At 30.6% G+C, this 18047-nt stretch overlaps 2 protein-coding genes across 2 annotated transcripts; both read left to right on the forward strand.

Annotated features, from left to right (window-relative positions):
• LOC149890630 (uncharacterized) lies at nucleotides 1–2387 on the forward strand. Its single transcript, XM_090083558.1, has 2 exons — nucleotides 1–112; nucleotides 320–2387. Exons 1-2 carry the CDS (start codon nucleotides 70–72, stop codon nucleotides 1546–1548), a joined length of 1272 nt encoding a protein of 423 aa, XP_089939684.1. The 5' UTR covers nucleotides 1–69; the 3' UTR covers nucleotides 1549–2387.
• Nucleotides 2388–7501: 5114 nt separating this feature from the next.
• On the forward strand, nucleotides 7502–9603 carry LOC149890631 (uncharacterized). The gene is made up of 2 exons (XM_090083415.1): nucleotides 7502–7619; nucleotides 7842–9603. The coding sequence occupies exons 1-2, from the start codon at nucleotides 7577–7579 to the stop codon at nucleotides 9101–9103; spliced, it is 1305 nt and encodes a 434-aa protein (XP_089939541.1). The 5' UTR covers nucleotides 7502–7576; the 3' UTR covers nucleotides 9104–9603.
• The last annotated feature ends 8444 nt before the right edge of the window (nucleotides 9604–18047 follow it).

Here is an 18047-nt window from a genome sequence, read left to right on the forward strand (position 1 = left end):
AAAATAAAAGTTCGCTTTCAAATTTCATCACTACTGTTAAGTAACAGATGAGTTTAATATTGATCCATCATGGCTAAGACTAAGAAAGTAACTTACTATGATAATCCTCAAGGTTAGTAAATCAGCTCATTTTTAACTGACAACTACTCAAATTTACCAGAACATTCGCCTCAAAATGATAAAAAAGCTTTGACGAAAAACTCGTCGATTTCAATTGATAACTACTTTTTCAACCCTGTTTAAACTTAACATTAAAACACCGTTTGGTGGTTCCATGTTAAAATACAATGATTAAAGCGGAATTGATATTAATGTTTAGATGTTCGAATAGAGATAAAGGACGAAAATCAACCTTGCAAGATCATCGATAAGAAAAAAAGGAAAGTTTCCACTACTTTAAACATTAAAAGCAACGAGTATCGCAGCTCATTTACAGTTCATGGTCTGTCAAGAGCTCTCACAGGTCATTGGTTTGAAAAAGTTTTCTGGGGGCTGTTAATTTTATTAAGTTTAGGTATTATAATAAAAATAGTGTTGCATTTAGCAGAAAAGTACAACAGAAAAGATGTTTACATTAAGTTCTATTCAAAGGAATATTCACCATCTGATGTGCCACTCCTCACAATTTGTCCTAGGATAATAAGTAAACGACAACGCTACAAGTCGAATGATGATTGTTTGGGAAATATTACTCTCGACAACCTACCTCTGGTTGAAAATAGCACTTATGAGTGGAGAAACGATAAAATATATATTTACTTATCTGATGCAGCTTCAAAGAATGGATCTCAGCTCAGCAATTATGTAAAACCTTCATATTTCGACTGCATTAGGTTGGATTTACGTATTTTAGACACAAAATCATCTACGTCAAATGGTATTAGAGTTTACACCATATATCCAAACGACCTAATCGAAGTGTTTGTTCATGATGCTGATGAACAGTATCCTTTTCTTCAAAGTAAACCGGTTTATATTTTGGGTAACGAAAGCGACGAAATGAATATAGAAGTGAAGCAGTATAAAAGATTACAGGCTCCTTTTGCTTCAAACTGTAGAAAAAGCTCAGACATGATGATCTTTCCAGGTGAATACTCAAAGCTGAAATGCATAGAATCTTTAAAGTGTGTCAATGCTTTTAAAACTTGCGGAGATAGCTATTACGTTTGTCAAGAATTTATACCAAAGGAAATTAGAAGTAAATATGCCAAACAGTTTTCATCCGAGGAAGAGATAAGAAACTTAAATAATTGTCTGGAGGCAGAGTTTGCAAAAGATTATGATAAGGAATGCGGATTACCCTGTAACGAGTACATATATACCGTTATCACATCTTTTACCAGCAATTGTTCATGGCTAAATCCCAATGGAAGAGAGATCTACATTGATTTTCCTCTAAATCCGTACTACCACGTGTTTGAAGAAGCGCAACTGTATTCTTTCGAACAACTTCTGTGTGAGTGTGGCGGATTGTTTGGCTTGTTTACGGGAAGCTCAGCGATCTCCATTATAGAAGTTATGGTCTTCCTATGTCTTCTTCTTTTTTGAAAAGTGTTTAGTAAAAAAGAGCCAGAAAAGTAGTTGGATGCAATATGAAGCAAATGCATCAAACAGAAACAATCAGGTTGTTTAACCTGCTTTTTGCTCTCGTTATTTTTAAGTTGTTTTAGTATATCGGCAATTAAAAAACCTTACACAGAAGTAAGTTGTGAACGTTCCATACCAAAGGTTCAGGTTTCAGCAATATTTATATACCGGAAGGATCAGTCAATATATCAACAAAGATGTTCTAGAAAAGTGTTTATAACAGTTGACAACATCGCCTTCTGGAAGAAAATAAAGTTTGATACTTCAACAGGATTGCGCCACAGTTCATACTGCGCATTCAATTTAAGACTGGTTAAATGAGAAATACTACAAAGTTGTTCTTCACTGTGCTCGGTCGCTTATTTCAAATCCTATCGAGTATTTATGGAGCTGGATAAAATTGGAAAAACTTGCTAAATGTAAGATAACTTTAATTAAAAATCTAAAACAACAGCCTGGATCAGAATACCCAAAATGATTATTGTATGAAATTGATTGAATCCATGTCATGTTGCATCCAATTATGCATAAAAGCAAAAGGAAGATACTTTAAATATTAATTTATCATTTTTTTTAAAAAGTTCTTTTGAGTAATTTCTATTTGCTTAAATTTAGTTGCCAGTTTTTATAAAACCAATACAATAGTTGTAACTTGCTAGTGTATTTTTATATTTATGCAAATTATAGCTTACTAAAGGTTACTTAAAAGTTTTAAAAAATCTTTTGTTATGACAATTTTATCATCAAAAAACTAGGCTGATATCAAAAAAAACTTGTATAAACTTTCTGGACACACTATATATTTAGTCGTATTGTTTTATTCAAGTTACACAGTAAGAAACGTATTTTACTGTTTAATTCATTGATATGTTCTTTTTGTTCAGGCCAACGCATTCGTGTGTTGCTATATAAAAAAAGAAACATACCGTTAACTTTCTCATCACCCTCCTCCTCCTTTATGATATCCTAATGATTTTTTTGACTAAATCGTTAAATTAAACCATTAGTATAAGTAAAAATAAAAATGTGGACCACATCTCATCAATTTATCGGGTTATCATCAGCTGATTTTAGCTTTAGGCTCAAGAAACTAGTGCTGAAAAAATAGCTTTTTTATTTACAAGTTTTGCTGCGCTTTTATGGACCCACAATTATCATAGCAAAAAACTATTCTTTCAATATACAAGCTTCCATGAGCTCATGTGATGTATCAGCACGAAACTATTCTTTGCAGTGGTCTATTGACAACACACACAATCGATTAGCATTCCTAAATTCTCAAACTGCAATAATATTCTTTCTCAATCCAAAATAATAAATTGTAGTTTGATTGTCCGAACTTTAGAAATTAACCCACCGTCGTCATTTCGTTGCATTTAATTATTTTTCTGGAAACTAAACAAATTTTTCAATAGTTTTTTTTTTGTCTTAGTTTTTTTTTTCAAAAACATCAATTTGCTTTAAAATCTAGAGCAATTTCCGTACAACCATTTGTTTTATCATCAGACTCAAAAAATTCATTTCCTTCAATTTCTGAAACTTGCTCGCTTCTATTAGAACTTAAGCTAGACTTTAAGTTTTCTCGTTAGCTACCATTTTATCGACACTATTAGGATCATGTCTCTAATATGAGACATAAATTGTTACATGCTTTCGGGTAGGCTAAAAAGCTCCTGTTAGTTGTAATGAGCACGGTTGACCGACCACCCAAAAGGCGACGGGTTTTAGAGAAGACTCGAAAGTATAATTGGGTTGGTATTTTTTAATTCTTTTTTACTCCTAGTTAAAATATTGTTTTTTCTTAAAGGAATTGAATGCAGACAGCCATATCATCAAATTTCCTGAGTTAGGGGAAAGCTTCAGTTTGGTTTTTTTTAAGGTGCATTTTTTTGCATTTTTTTTTTTCGCAAAATATTTTCAATCAAAGTTAAAGCCATTTACTGTGGTGTATATTAGTGTAATCTTGTCATATAAAAATTATTCCAATATAAAAGTTCGGAATATGAAAAAATATTTAAATTCAATATTAGAAGACTGAACAAAATTAAGAATGACAGCATTTTATACCTTTTCTGCCAAAATTAATTTAAAAATTTTGAAAAAAAGAGCTTCTAGATTTTAGCCACCTACAAAATGTTTGGTAGTATATAGCATTGGTAGCATATTGGGTAAAACTTGAATTTTAATTTCTGGATTCTACATTCAGTTGCACGAATTTTCGTGCAACTAAATGTAAGTACATTGATACAATGTAACTACATTGATTGTAAGTACATTAATGCAATGTGAGTACATTAATACAAACTACATTTAGCCTAACAATCATAAAATTTGTAACTAAATTGTCAAAAAAATCACAGAACCTAAATTGTACTGTTTTTGTTTAGCCTCGGGTATGTTAAAATCAATTTTTAAATAAGATTAAAACTTTTATCTTACATAAAGATTTTTAAAAATTTTAACCAGTGTAATCAGTTTCTTAGGGTAAAGAAACACACATGTGAACTTGTCCTAAAAGTCGGAAATTTTTAATTTAAAACGATAATATTCGTGCAGCTCTTTTTTAAATGAGTTTATAAAGAGTAACCGAGGGAGTTCTTTAAATGTGGGGAATCAAAAAAAACTATTCCATTTCCATTTAAAAAAAGATACATATTTACTTAATAAATTTTTATTAGATGCGTGAGAATAACCATATTCTAATACAATATTTAAGATGATATAAAAAATTGTTTTAAAAATAAAAAATTATAGAAATGATTTATGTCCATATTTAGTTAACACGAAATAATCTAAGTGCAACAGTTTTGGCATCTAAAATTTTTTCAAAATATAAGCTATTTTCTTTATCCAAATACTGCATCATGGCTTGGGGGTCCTTCTTCTTTGTCTCTTTAATTGGTACCACACCCGAAAGACGTTCAATTCTGCATCCATAATTTTTTCAGTTTGTACTCCTCGTTTAAAAACTCGACATGCTTAAGATGGTAAATAGGGTACTAAAGTTTTTCTTAAAATAGACAACTCTTGGACTGCCTATTGTCACTTTAAACCAAGCAACCTGGCTTATACTCAACTTAGATGGATCAAAAAGATGTAGCCGAGACAGTGTTTTTAACCATTTGCTTGTCGTGAAAGACATACTTGAACTTTTTTACTCCTCCTTTTCAGTCTTTAAAAATGGTCAAACCAGTTGTTTTTTTTAATTAACAAGTGGTAACCTTTTGGGGGCTAATAGAAAAAATCTAGAAATATTTTTTTCATACCCTCTAGAGGTCTCACGAACAGGAACGGTGAAACTGGTTGTTGATTGCCTTCTGCTATCCTTTAGATCAATATAATTCCTATGTCAGTTTCTTTGACGGGTAGAATTTGAATTAATCACATTAAAAAGCTTCCTTGTTCATTAACTTCCAACTTGTAAAAGACATTGAAGAGGTTTTTTTTTCATGTGCAAGCCATCAGGGCAACTAAACTTACACTTACAAATGACCTAAAATTAAAAAAAAAAAATTGAAAACCTAAAAATCAAACGAGAACACCAAACAAATAGGTGAAAAAATATTAATTACAAATTTATAAAAAGTAAGGATACACAGCTTGTTTTTTAGGTGGTATTTTTTTTTTTTAATTTCTTTTTGCTTGTTTTACTGGTCTCATACGCATTGCTGCTTAATCTTTTTTTCACTTTATACTTTTCTCTTGCATTTGTTTTTTAAATTTTCATTCGTAAATAAAACCAAAAAATAAACATAACAAAGCAAACAAAGCAAAACGAAGCAAAGCGTAAAATAAGAATGACAGTTTGAATGATAACAATGATAACTAGTTGTATCAACAAACTGACTAATAAATTATATAATGTAAACAATGCGTACCTAATAATTATAATGGCGCGATTGAACTTAGATTAATTAGAGAAAATGACATACGTGGACATACGAACAGCTCCATCTGTTGATGCTTTTTTCAAAGATGAAGAGGTAGTTTCTGGAGTTAGATTTATTTGCACTGTATTTGGAATGGGCACTTAGATCATTTTTGTGTAAAAAAAATACACAAAAATGTGTATAGCCCCACCATAATTTTATAATTATTTTTGATTTTATCGTTAAATTATGAAGGACTTATGAAGTAAAAAAATATCAGGTTTATAGACACATATTATAAACAAAAATATCTAGAAATAACTTAATGAAATATGATACAAAAAGAAAAAACAATTAATACTTCGCATGTCCGCCCGTTGCATTGATCACAGAAGCGAATCTCCTGGGAATTGATTCATATAAATTTGTAATGAAATTTTGTGGAATTTTGGCCGACTCTCTTTTTAATATTCTTCAACATTTTTGGAGTTATATCAGCCTTTTTTTTATCCAAATAATCCCAAACATGTTCAATAATGTTCAAATCTGGACTTTGAGGAGGCCAGTTCATAACTTCGAGAACTCCCTCCTCACACATGTCCTGGAAACGTTTTTTGGCTACTCGGAAACAATGCTTGGGATCATTGTCTAAATTATTACCAATTAGTCTCATTGCAGATGGTATTACATGATGTCCTAAAATATCTATATATTGTTCTCCTGTCAGTTTGCCATCAATTCTGATTAAATTACCTACTCCAGATGATGAAATACAGCCCAAAGCTAAAACAGAACCTCCCCCATGCTTGATTGTTGGATGTAGATAATCAGGGCGATAAGCTTCTCCAACCCTTCTTCTTATATACTGTCGTCTACTGTTACCGAACAATTGAAATTTTGATTCATCTGTGTATAGTACACGGTTTAACATTTCTTGCGTCCAATTATTATGCTGTTTTGCATATTTAAATCTTTTTTCTTTATCGCCACGACGTAATAAAGGCTTCCGAACTGCAACATACCCTCTTAAACCAGCTTTTAGCTTGATTAATAAAATAAAACAATAAATGAAATTAAGTTATTAATCAATTTTAAATATGATGCATTTTTATGGTGAATTTTTGAATAAATTTTTACTTTACTAATTAAATACCTTTTCGATCTAAGTTTATCCGATAATTTGACAAAGATATACCTTGGCCGATATGTATATTAAAAATTTATATTTCATTGAGCATTATCATAATATGATACAGGATGGCATATTATGCCATCCTGTTCTCTTTACTAGAAAAATGATATTAAGTTTTTGTTGCAGCATACATGATATTTCATTAACTTTATTCCGACTATAACTGAATTCGTTTGGTTTCGGCTTTTTTTTTACTTGCTATAGCTTTTTTTTTACTTATTATCACCCTTTTCCATTCATGGAGCGAAGAAACTCGTTTCAAAGTTGTTTCAAAATTTTTCGCACAAAAAATAGTATTTAATTTTAGATATTGCATTTAAAAAAGGAGAAAGCTGCTGTTTATAATTGCAGTTGTACTTCAGTTAGACAAATCGGTGGCGATTTCACACAGTATTCAGCTCAATTCCCTGCTGCAAGCTACCAAGGCTTATCTCATAAACCGTTGTTTTTGATATCGGTTTCATAAAGTAATGTGCATTATGTTAGTTTTTAATATTATGTTAGTTTTTCATTTTTTTAAAAAACTATTCTTTATATCTATCTTGATAAGATTAACTTAGATACAAATAATGAAGAAATATATAGTAAACGAAACAGAATATTTTTTTTGAGAACTGGATAAAAAATCAAGCGTAGAATCGAAATAAAAAAAACAAAGTTTAACCATTAAACACCCCGTCCAAGGAAACGAGATAGTGAATGAGAAGCTTGTAAAAGGAGTATAAAATGTTTATGGAAATATTAAAATAAATATTTTACTTGGTTGGTTCTGAATAAGATTTAAGAACGTCATAATTTCGTTGTGAATAAATCAACAGGTTGGTTAAAACGAATTGTCAAAAGTTTATAAATATTTCTAAAAATAAAAGTTCGCTTTCAAATTTCATCACTACTGTTAAGTAACTGATAAGCTTAACATTGGTCCATCATGGTTAAGACTAAGAAAGTGACTTACTATGACAATCCTCAAGGTTAGTAAATCAACTCATTTTTAACTGACAACTACTCAAATTTACCAGAACATTTGCCTTAAAATGTTAAAAAAAGCTTTGACGAAAAACTCGTCGATTTCAAATGATAACTACTTTTTCTACCCTGTTCAAACTTAACACTAACACTTTTTAGTGGTTCCATATACAATGGTTTAGTGGTTAAAATACAATGATTAAAGCGGAATTGATATTAATGTTTAGATGTTCGAATAGAGATAAAGGACGAAAATCAACCTTGCAAGATCATCGATAAGAAAAAAAGGAAAGTTTCCACTACTTTAAACATTAAAAGCAACGAGTATCGCAGCTCATTTACAGTTCATGGTCTGTCAAGAGCTCTCACAGGTCATTGGTTTGAAAAAGTTTTCTGGGGGCTGTTAATTCTATTAAGTTTAGGTATTATAATAAAAGTAGTGTTGCATTTGGCAGAAAAGTACAACAGAAATGATGTTTACATTAAGTTCTATTCAAAGGAATATACCAAATCTGATGTGCCACTCCTAACAATTTGTCCAACTTATTTTAGTAAACGACAACGCTGCAAGTCGAATGATGATTGTTTGGGAAACGTTATTAACGAGATCTTACCTTTGGTTGAAAATAGCACTTACGAGTGGAGAAACGATAAAATATATGTAAAAGTATATGAGGAGGGTGTGAAAAAGGGATACCAACTTCGTGATTTCATAAAAGCTTCATACTTCAATTGCATTAGGCTGGACTTACGTATCTTTGACACATCATCATACACTTCAAATGGTTTTGTAGTGAGAACTCCTTATCCAGATGACCCAATAGAAGTGTTTGTTCATGATGCTGATGAATCGTACCCTTTTCTTCAAAGTAAACCGGTTTATATTTATGCTAACGAAAGCGACGAAATGAATATAGAAGTGAAGCAGTATAAAAGATTACAGGCTCCTTTTGCTTCAAACTGTAGAAAAAGCTCAGACACGATGATCTTCCCAGGTGAATACTCAAAACTGAAATGCATAGAATCTTTAAGGTGTGTCAATGCTTTTAAAACTTGCGGAGTTAGCAATGATGTATGTCAAGAATTTATACCAAAGCAAATTAGAAGCAAATATGCCAAAAATATTTCAACCGAGGAAGAGAAAAGCAACTCAAGTAATTGTCTGGATGCAGAGTTTGCAAAAGATTATGATGAGGAATGTGGACTACCCTGTAACGAACACATTTATACTGTTATCACATCTTTTACCAGCCAATGTTCATGGTTAGATATCTATGAAAGAGAGATCTACATCGACTTTCCTCTAAATCCGTACTACCATGTGTTTGAAGAAGCGCAACTGTATTCTTTCGAACAACTTCTGTGTGAGTGTGGCGGATTGTTTGGCTTGTTTACGGGAAGCTCAGCGATCTCCATTATTGAACTGATGGTGTTCTTGGGTCTTCTTCTTTTTCGAAAAGTGTTTAACAAAAAAAAGTCAGAAAAATAGATGTTGGATGTAGCATGAAAGAAATACATCAGAAAGAAACAACCTGTTTAACCTGCTTTTTGCACTCGTTATTTTTAAGTTATTTTGGCATATCGGCAATTAAAAAACCTTACACACACGTAACCCGTGAGCGTTATGACTTTATCCAACAGCTCTAAATAGTACGATGCACAGGACTTCAAAGTATTTTTGAAAATAAAACCTTTATCATCGACAAAGAATGTAGAATATATAAAGTAACTAGGAAACGTTATATACAAACTCAACTGCTTTAAATTTTTAAATACACAGGATTTCTAATTATAATATTAATTAATCTTAAAAGTGAAACCTTGATCATCGATAAAGAATATTTTACAAATAATCAGTAAATTATATTGTGATTTAACGCTTAAGACCTAAAAATGTAAATATAACAAATCATTATAATCACTATAAAATGTCAAATGAAGACGCGTATTGCTGTCGGATGCGAAACAGTTTTTGATTTCAAAAGGAAAGAATGTCTATTGTTTTTATCCTCAGCGTTCAAAAGAATATGTGAACTAGTAAATCGGATGTTCTTTACACAAATAGTAAAACTAAAGTAAAAATGTAAAAATTAGAAACAGAAAAACTTTGACGTGAACAACGTTAAATATTTTTGTTACCAAATCTTCACAAAAGTAAATATAAAAAGACGCACATTGAGCTGCTCAGTGTGTGAAGCAGGAGAAGAGAGGAGGTGCTTTCATGTTAGTGCCAATGCAGTGTTAGCTAAATACTAATGCATACCACTGCAGTTTTAAATGAGCTTTTAACAGGCTTTTCTAAATATCTTCTAAGAGAATGTTTTTAAGTGTTTCACTTACTTTAATGATAAGAACAACTTTATCACTGTTACCCCACCTCCCTCCGTTCCAAAAGAGTTATCGATGGTTTAGTAACCAATTGGCTAACTTTACTCTTGATCCAAAATCATGTTTTAATGTTGTCGAATATGCAGGGTTGTCACCTGCATTATCCAAAAATAAACAGCTCCTAGCTTTCAAAACACCAAGAAAACCATTTCGTCGGTCAACTCCCAACACTGATAAAGTGGCCAAAACTCTGATGCCAGCTGCCATTTGAAGGCCTTCATTTTTTTTTTTTTTTTTTTCATTGTTTTAATGTGCGTATAAAGCAAATAGTTTAACTTGAATACATTACATGGAGCTGGAAATAAATGGCTATATTTATATAAGGAATAATATATTATAACATATTTAAATAAGGTGTAATTGCTGTGAATACTAAATATAAATAACATTTTATACGTTGTTAAAGTGCGCAAATAGTGTTCGCCATTTTTTATAGTGATATTTTATTCTTGATTTGATAGGGTAGACATGGGTCGAATGTATCAATTTAACTTTGAGGCGAAATTACCAAGAGAGTATTTAACATACACAAAAAGCAACAGTGTATCTCTATAGCTAATATATTCAGCTATTAGATGAATGTAATATGACGGATTTTGAAACATTAATAACTGAGAAATAGAACAAAATTCACAAAATGGGAATGTGACTCAACCGTCCCGGACCCCGGGGCGGTTGAATCACCTCTAGGGGTCGATTGTATCACGGCAGGCTATTAAGGAATTACTGGTCTTTCCATAAGGATATTCATTTAAAGACACATTTTCGACTCATCTTTTTTATTAATAAGACATTAAAGCAAACGAGACACTTAACCTATTTAAGTATCCAAAAAATAAATTGTGACTCTCTCTTATGACATTTACAAATGAAAAACAATATCTCAAAAAATATCAAAAAAGGTAATAAAGAAAATATACAGTCAATCACAAAAACAAAAAACGACATCGAAACCTATAATTTAAGAATAAAGATTAAGATTGAAATTGGCTCTTCAACATTACTTACTAAATAAACAAAAATAAATCACAATGATCACGTAACATAAAAGATATTTAGAAACTTCTCATCAAAATTACATAAAGTAACAAACTTTTATTCAGATTCACCATTTTTGAAAACATTATAATCGGTTTGATGTACACAATCCTCATATCCCCAATTTTTGCAGTCCATGCACTGAACCCACTTTTCGTTAGGTTTACTTTTATAGAAAGGCGTCAAACAAATTAAGCATAAGCTTTCGTCGCTATCGTCATCGCTATCTATATTTTTCCTTACTTTTCTTTAGCTGCATGTTTTGTTTTGTTTTTATCCATTTTCATGAGCTTTTCACGTTTTTCCATTTTGACGTTTTCCTTTTCGGGTGTTTCTATGTACACAGCCGACTTTCTTTTCTTTTTTCCTCCTGTGCTTTCCTTTCTAGGTGGAGCTTTGAAGAATTGACGTTGACGTGGACGGTATTGGATCATCTGCAAAATTTTGTAGCCTATCTTCTGACAATTGCGTCACTTCTGACATTAGTCTATCGTTTATCAATTGACTGTCTTCTGTAACTGGTCTGTTTTCTAAAATTGGTCTATCTTCTGGCATTGGTCTGTCCGTAACAGATGATGGCGCAAAATCATCATTTTATACTCCTTTTTCAAGTCTGTAAAAGCTTGTCTAATATATGGATAAATACCGGTACACCTAAACCCAGCTTGAATGTTAGTTGACGTGAATGCTATTGGTAAAGCTGTTTGAACAATAGATAGTATGTTATGTATGGTTATGATTTTACCTGGATTATTTCTCATCCAAGGATCACTGGTGGAGTAAACAGCTTTTTTGAATGGGCCATATTAAGGTTCATTATCGAAATTGCAAATTTCGAAAATTTTCGATTAAAACGGTACCGAAATACTTCTTTTTTTTCGAAATCTATAAAAACTTATGAAGATAATCGAACTAGCCAAATTAATTTCGGAAATAAAAAAGGAATTTCAAAATTTGAAATTAATTTCGAAATAAAAAATTGCACTTCGAAAAGTGAAATTAATTTCGAAAGAAAAAACAGAATTTCGAAAAGTGAAATTAACTTCGAAAAAAAAAAGAGCATTTCGAAAAGTGAAATTAATTTCGAAAGGAAAAACAGAATTTCGAAATGTGAAATTAACTTCGAAAAAAAAAAGTGTATTTCGAAAAGTGAAATTAATTTCGAAAGAAAAAACAGAATTTCGAAATGTGAAATTAACTTCGAAAAAAAAAAGTGTATTTCGAAAAGTGAAATTAACTTCGAAAGAAAAAAAAGGAACTTCGAAATGTGAAATTAACTTCGAAAAAAAAAAGTGTATTTCGAAAACTGATGTTAATTTCCAAAGAAAAAAACAGAATTTCGAAAAGTGAAATTAATTACAAGAAGAAAAAAAAAGAATTTTGGAAAGTTAAATTTATTCCAAAAAGTAATTTTAATACCTTATATTTTATTTGCATAATAATATTAAAATATCCGGATGCCTAAATAATTTACCACGGGGTGTTTATATATACATATATATTATATATGTGTATATATAATATATATATATACATATATAATATATATGTATATATATTATATATTATATATATATATAATAATTATATATTTATACAATTAAATATTATATATTATATATATATATATATATTATATATATATATATATAATAACTTGCCATATATACATATATATGTATAATGTATATAGATATATTATACATATATATGTATATATGGCAAAATAATACTATCTGAAAACAAGTTTTTTTTTAGTAATCAAAATTATGATTTTTTTTTTTTTGATGAGAATAAATTTATATTAAAATAAAATAAAAAACAGCTATTTTTTTTTTTAATTTTACTATCCATAATGGCGTAAAATGTGTTGTAAAGCAAGTGTTTTTAGTAAATCTTTAAAACCTAATAACTTGATTTCGCCTCAACAGCTCAAACTAAAATTTTGAGTTACGTAACAAAAAGATTGCTAAGTTATAAATATAATTGTTTGAAATTGTTGTAAATCTCATCTAAATAATCCCAAGAGAGTAATTAGCCGTTTACATTGCAACAATGATTTCATATACGTGCGTTACAGGCCTTAAAGGAATTGCATATTATAACTTTTAATAATCATAATTATATCATTTATGAAAAGCGCACGTACTTTTATGTAAATTCTAAATCTAAAGTTTAAACTTACGTTAAGCAAATTTAAAATTAAAAAGTGTTCAAAGTTGTTATCGACTTAGACTAAATCGACTAAAAGTCGAAATTAGTCGACTTTTAAAAATCTAAGAGTCGATGTAATCGACTTTGGATTTTCTACTAATCGACTAAAAGTCTATTTAGTTGAATAATAGTACTTATACATGTATTTCTAATATCTTTTTATTTGATTGAACATTATAAATCTTTTTAATTTTATTTTGTTAACAAAAGCAAATATGACTGTTGAATAGAATGTAGTTTTTTCAGAGCCGGAATAAAATATTTACCCCCCTTCCTTTCATATCAAATTAGAAATTAAAATATAGTATCTCCCTCCATCATATTGATTATTGAATGAAGATGCTTTTAAGCATCTTCATTCAATAATCAATAAGTAAAAATTTAAATAGTAAAAATTTTAAAAACTCTACTTTCAAATTTTACAATTTAAATTGTAGACAAAAACACTTAAGTAGCTTTTGCTATAGGTAGGTTTTATTCACTTTGAGAGGACTAATATTTTATAAGAAACATTTCACCGTGTAGATGTAAGTGGTCATTCGCAAATTATGTCACGCAAAAACTTTTCAGATCCCTCTCCTCCCTTTTCCACAAAATGTCACAAAATAACAACCCCCTATCTTATCCTGAGGGTCCTAATCCCTGTAAACGAACTTTTGGGGTTCTAATCCCTGCAAAAATATTTCGAAGCAAATTTTAGAATTTCGAAAGTAAAAAATTGTTTCGGTAATATTTTTAGAATTTCGAAATCACGAAAATATTTCGAAGCAAATTTTAGAATTTCGAAAGTGAAAAAATGTTTCGGTAATATTTTCAGAATTTCGAAATCACAAAAATATTTCGAAGCAAATTTTAGAATTTCGAAAGTGAAAAATTGTTTCGGTAATATTTTTAGAATTTCGAAATCACAAAAATATTTCGAAGCAAATTTTAGAATTTTGAAGATAAAAAATCGTTTCGGTATTATTTTCAGAATTTCGAAATCACAAAAATATTTCGAAACAAATTTGACAATTTCGAAATGAAAAAATCGTTTCGATGCAAAATTAATTAGTTTGAAATTATTTCGAGCTTACCGAAACAAAAATAGAGTTTCGAAAACTTTTTTTTTTATCGAAAATTCAACTTTTGCTTCCGTGAACAACCTTAGGCCATATACAGAACGGTCCAAAGGCTGCAATTTGTGTGAGCAATGAGGTGGGAAAGATAAAACTAATATTCCATTTTCACTACAATAACCCAACGCCCGAATTGAAATATATGACAAATGATTATTCCATTTTCACTACAATAACCCAACGCCCGAATTGAAATATATGACAAATGATTATTCCATTTTCACTACAATAACCCAACGCCCGAATTGAAATATATGACAAATGATTATTCCATTTTCACTACAATAACCCAACGCCCGAATTGAAATATGTGACGAATGATTATCCGAAAGGAGGAGAATTTTTCTGTCTTTTGATGACGATGTGTACTTTTGAAAGTGCTTCAAAAATATCAGGAATTCATCTTCCTGCATCCAGCCACTGCTGTTGCCAGCGCCAATACTTTCCATTGGACCGTCTCTGACGAAGTGACCCTCATAACTAATCCGAGTAAATACAAAAATAAGGGGTACATAATTTCCTATAGCATTCACTGCACATGCAACGGTAACCAGATCTCCACGTTCGGCAGAAGTTAAGGCGCCGACCTGACGAGATCCTCTTTTCGTCACAATTTTACGTGGTTTCCGTACCGTCGTGACACCGGTTTCATCTACGTTATATATGTCTTTTGGTTCAATTTTGTGTTTGTCTAGAACTCTCGCTTTTAACCTTTTTTTTTTGAACCTTTTCGTAACTTTCCAAGAATAAATTCACATTTGCTTCATTGAAGCTTGTAGCCGTTGCTAAACTAGTGGGTTGGGCACATCTTATTGACAATTCCGGATGTCGTTTCATGAAACTGCTGAACCAATCTTCCCCTGCACATTTGTTATTTTTCCATTGTAACGGCATATTGAGCTCATATAGAGATGCCATTTCAAATATTAAAATACAGAAAGGAGGTCGTTCATGGCAGTGAATTTTAGGTGTTTGAAATAATTTTCCAAAAAGTTAGTAGCTTTTGAAATGTAAGTTTTTCTCCACGTACATAAGGGTTAAAACTCGTATTAACTTTATAAAAAATTAAATCCAAACTTCATCTGTAACATGCATCATATACTGCATCATGTAACATGCTGGATATGGTATTCTTCTAATTCTGTGCTCTTTCCATTTCTTTCTTAAACTGTAAACTAATAAATAAGTTAAATGTTAGCAGTTTAAAAAAAAAATAAAAAATATTCAAATTTCATAAATAAAAATTTCAGTGAGTTCAATCAAGGCAACTTACACTTGGTGGTTTATGTTCAAAATCACTCAGTGATATATGTTTAATGATCATATATGTTAATGATAACAATATATGTTAAATGACTAATAAGGGATCAAGTTTTAAAACAACCGTTATTTAATCTTTAGAGCTTTTAAATTACTTCTTTGAAGCATTATAATTAAATACAATGCCAAACTTTTTCTAATATTTGAAAGATACGTGTAAATATGTAATTATTTTCAAATAGTATTTTATTGAAACCATGACTGTTTTGGTCACTGATGTAATTGTCGATGAGTAAGAAATTCATATAACGGGTGATGACAAAAAAATGAGACTGCGTTTAAAAGCCCATAACTCCTTTATTTTAAATGATTTTTTTAAAATTAAAAATGCATTAAGTAGAGAATTTTTCGAGCTTTCAAAACATATATTTAATTATCTTCTATTACTCCATTTCTACGAATATTATCGATTCGACCTTTTACCGATCCCATAAGGCGTTGTATGGCAGTAAAGTCAATCTTATTCAAACAATACTTTATTCTATTGCAAAGTTGATCAATAGTTTCTGCTTGCCAGGTGTTCTTGTATACTTCTCCTTTCAATTGAGACCAAAAGTCCTCAATAGGCCTGCATTCAGGGACGTTGGGAGGGTTGTCTTCCTTTTCAACAAAATTGATGTTATTTTGTCTGAAATACTGCACTACAGTTTTTGCGTAATGTGATGTTGCTAGGTCAGGCCAGAATATGTAATTGTTGTCTAGATGATTTGCTTTGATGAAAGGAACAAGTCTTTTTTTGATGCACTCGCTCAGGTATAATTCTTGCTTGATTGATTGCTTAGAAGGTACAAAAAAAGGTATAGAAATACCTTTAGCCGAAACGCAAATCCAGACCAACACTTTTTGCTCATATTTTTTAACTGGATCATATTTTACGCTTGGCGGTGTCAAAGCAGTGTTACTTGAGTAGAAATTTTGGCTTCCGTTAATGGTGCTATGCTTCAAAGTGAAATAAGATTCATCATCAATTATCCAATCGTGATTTTTATATTTTTCGTATAATCGTCTGCATCTGGTTCTTATTTTACGTTTTTGTGACTCTGTTCTTAATGGAATCTTTGTTTTTTTTTTGCATTTAATATCTGTGTGTTTCTTCAATGTTTTGCATATAAAGGACTGATCGCACACAAATTTTCTAGCTGCTTGTCTTTGTGAGACGCCATCCTTGTGGTCAAACATGGTCTTCAGCTTAGTAATGTTCTTTTTCGTCATTTTTTTTGCGACTCGACCACTTCCTTTAACTCTTTGAGTTCCGATTCCATTTTCTGCGCGTTGAATTATACGGTATATGGTTGCTTTTGGTATTTTTTCTGCTTTAAAATGACAATAAGTGTAATATTTACCATTTTGCTTATTGTCCATGTAAAATCCATACACACGTTCACGGAGAAGCTCTTGCTTAGATTTGTTTATTTTCATTTTAAATCGTTAAATTTTAATTACTTTTTTTTTTTATTTAAAACTAGAATAAATTTGCAATAAAATACATGCAAAATATATATACAGCTAATGGTATTAGTACATGCAAATTTAAATTGAACGCAGTCTCATTTTTTTGTCATCACCCGTTATAACATTTTTGTAGTTTCGGAAAAAAAAGATTGTAAAACATGAAAATACGTCTAAAATCGTCAATGTGACCTCAGGTGTTTTGTTGTTTATTGACTTTATAAACTAATATTAAGCTTAAGTTTAAACTCTTTTTATCGTTTGATGCATAAATATGCACATCTATTGTTTGATTGTTGACATTTAGAAATGCCCAGATGGAATTGAATATTGTTCAAGAGTTCTTCTTTTTCATTAAACCATCAATTATAACAAAGTCTCGAACTACAGACTTAGAGAAACAAACCCAAGCTATAACCGAGCCCTTACCGTGCTTCACTATAGTTACACACTCTGGTAACATCTTCTCGCTGATTTGGCTAATGTAAACTCTTCTTTTTAAAGCAAATATTTCGAACTTCAATTCGTCACTCCTAAGTACGAATTTCTCAAAGTCTTCTATTTTCCATTCACGGCGACAAGCGCTCATTGTGGTCTTTTTTTCTTATTTTGAGATCGACGAAATGGTTTTCTGAAAGCAACTCAAGACAACAGAATAGATTTTTCGTAGAAGTCTTATAAATTTGATTAGAGATACAGATTTATTCTGGGTTTTTGTTTACTTTAATGGCAATTTTTAGTGCACCGAGTCGTTTATTGTCTTTTTGTTGTAACTTTTGTCCTTCTTGATCGAAGAAGATTTTGATGATTTTTAGTTTATCTGTCACGCTACATAGGATAAACGAATAAACACAAGTCTTTGATATTTTTAACTTTACTGTAATAGTGCGTTCAGATTCAGATTGC

This window comes from Hydra viridissima, unplaced genomic scaffold, assembly GCF_058129835.1.
Source record: "Hydra viridissima isolate aposymbiotic clone 2 unplaced genomic scaffold, HvirCarnegie_v1 scaffold_3, whole genome shotgun sequence".
Lineage (NCBI taxonomy): Eukaryota > Metazoa > Cnidaria > Hydrozoa > Anthoathecata > Hydridae > Hydra > Hydra viridissima.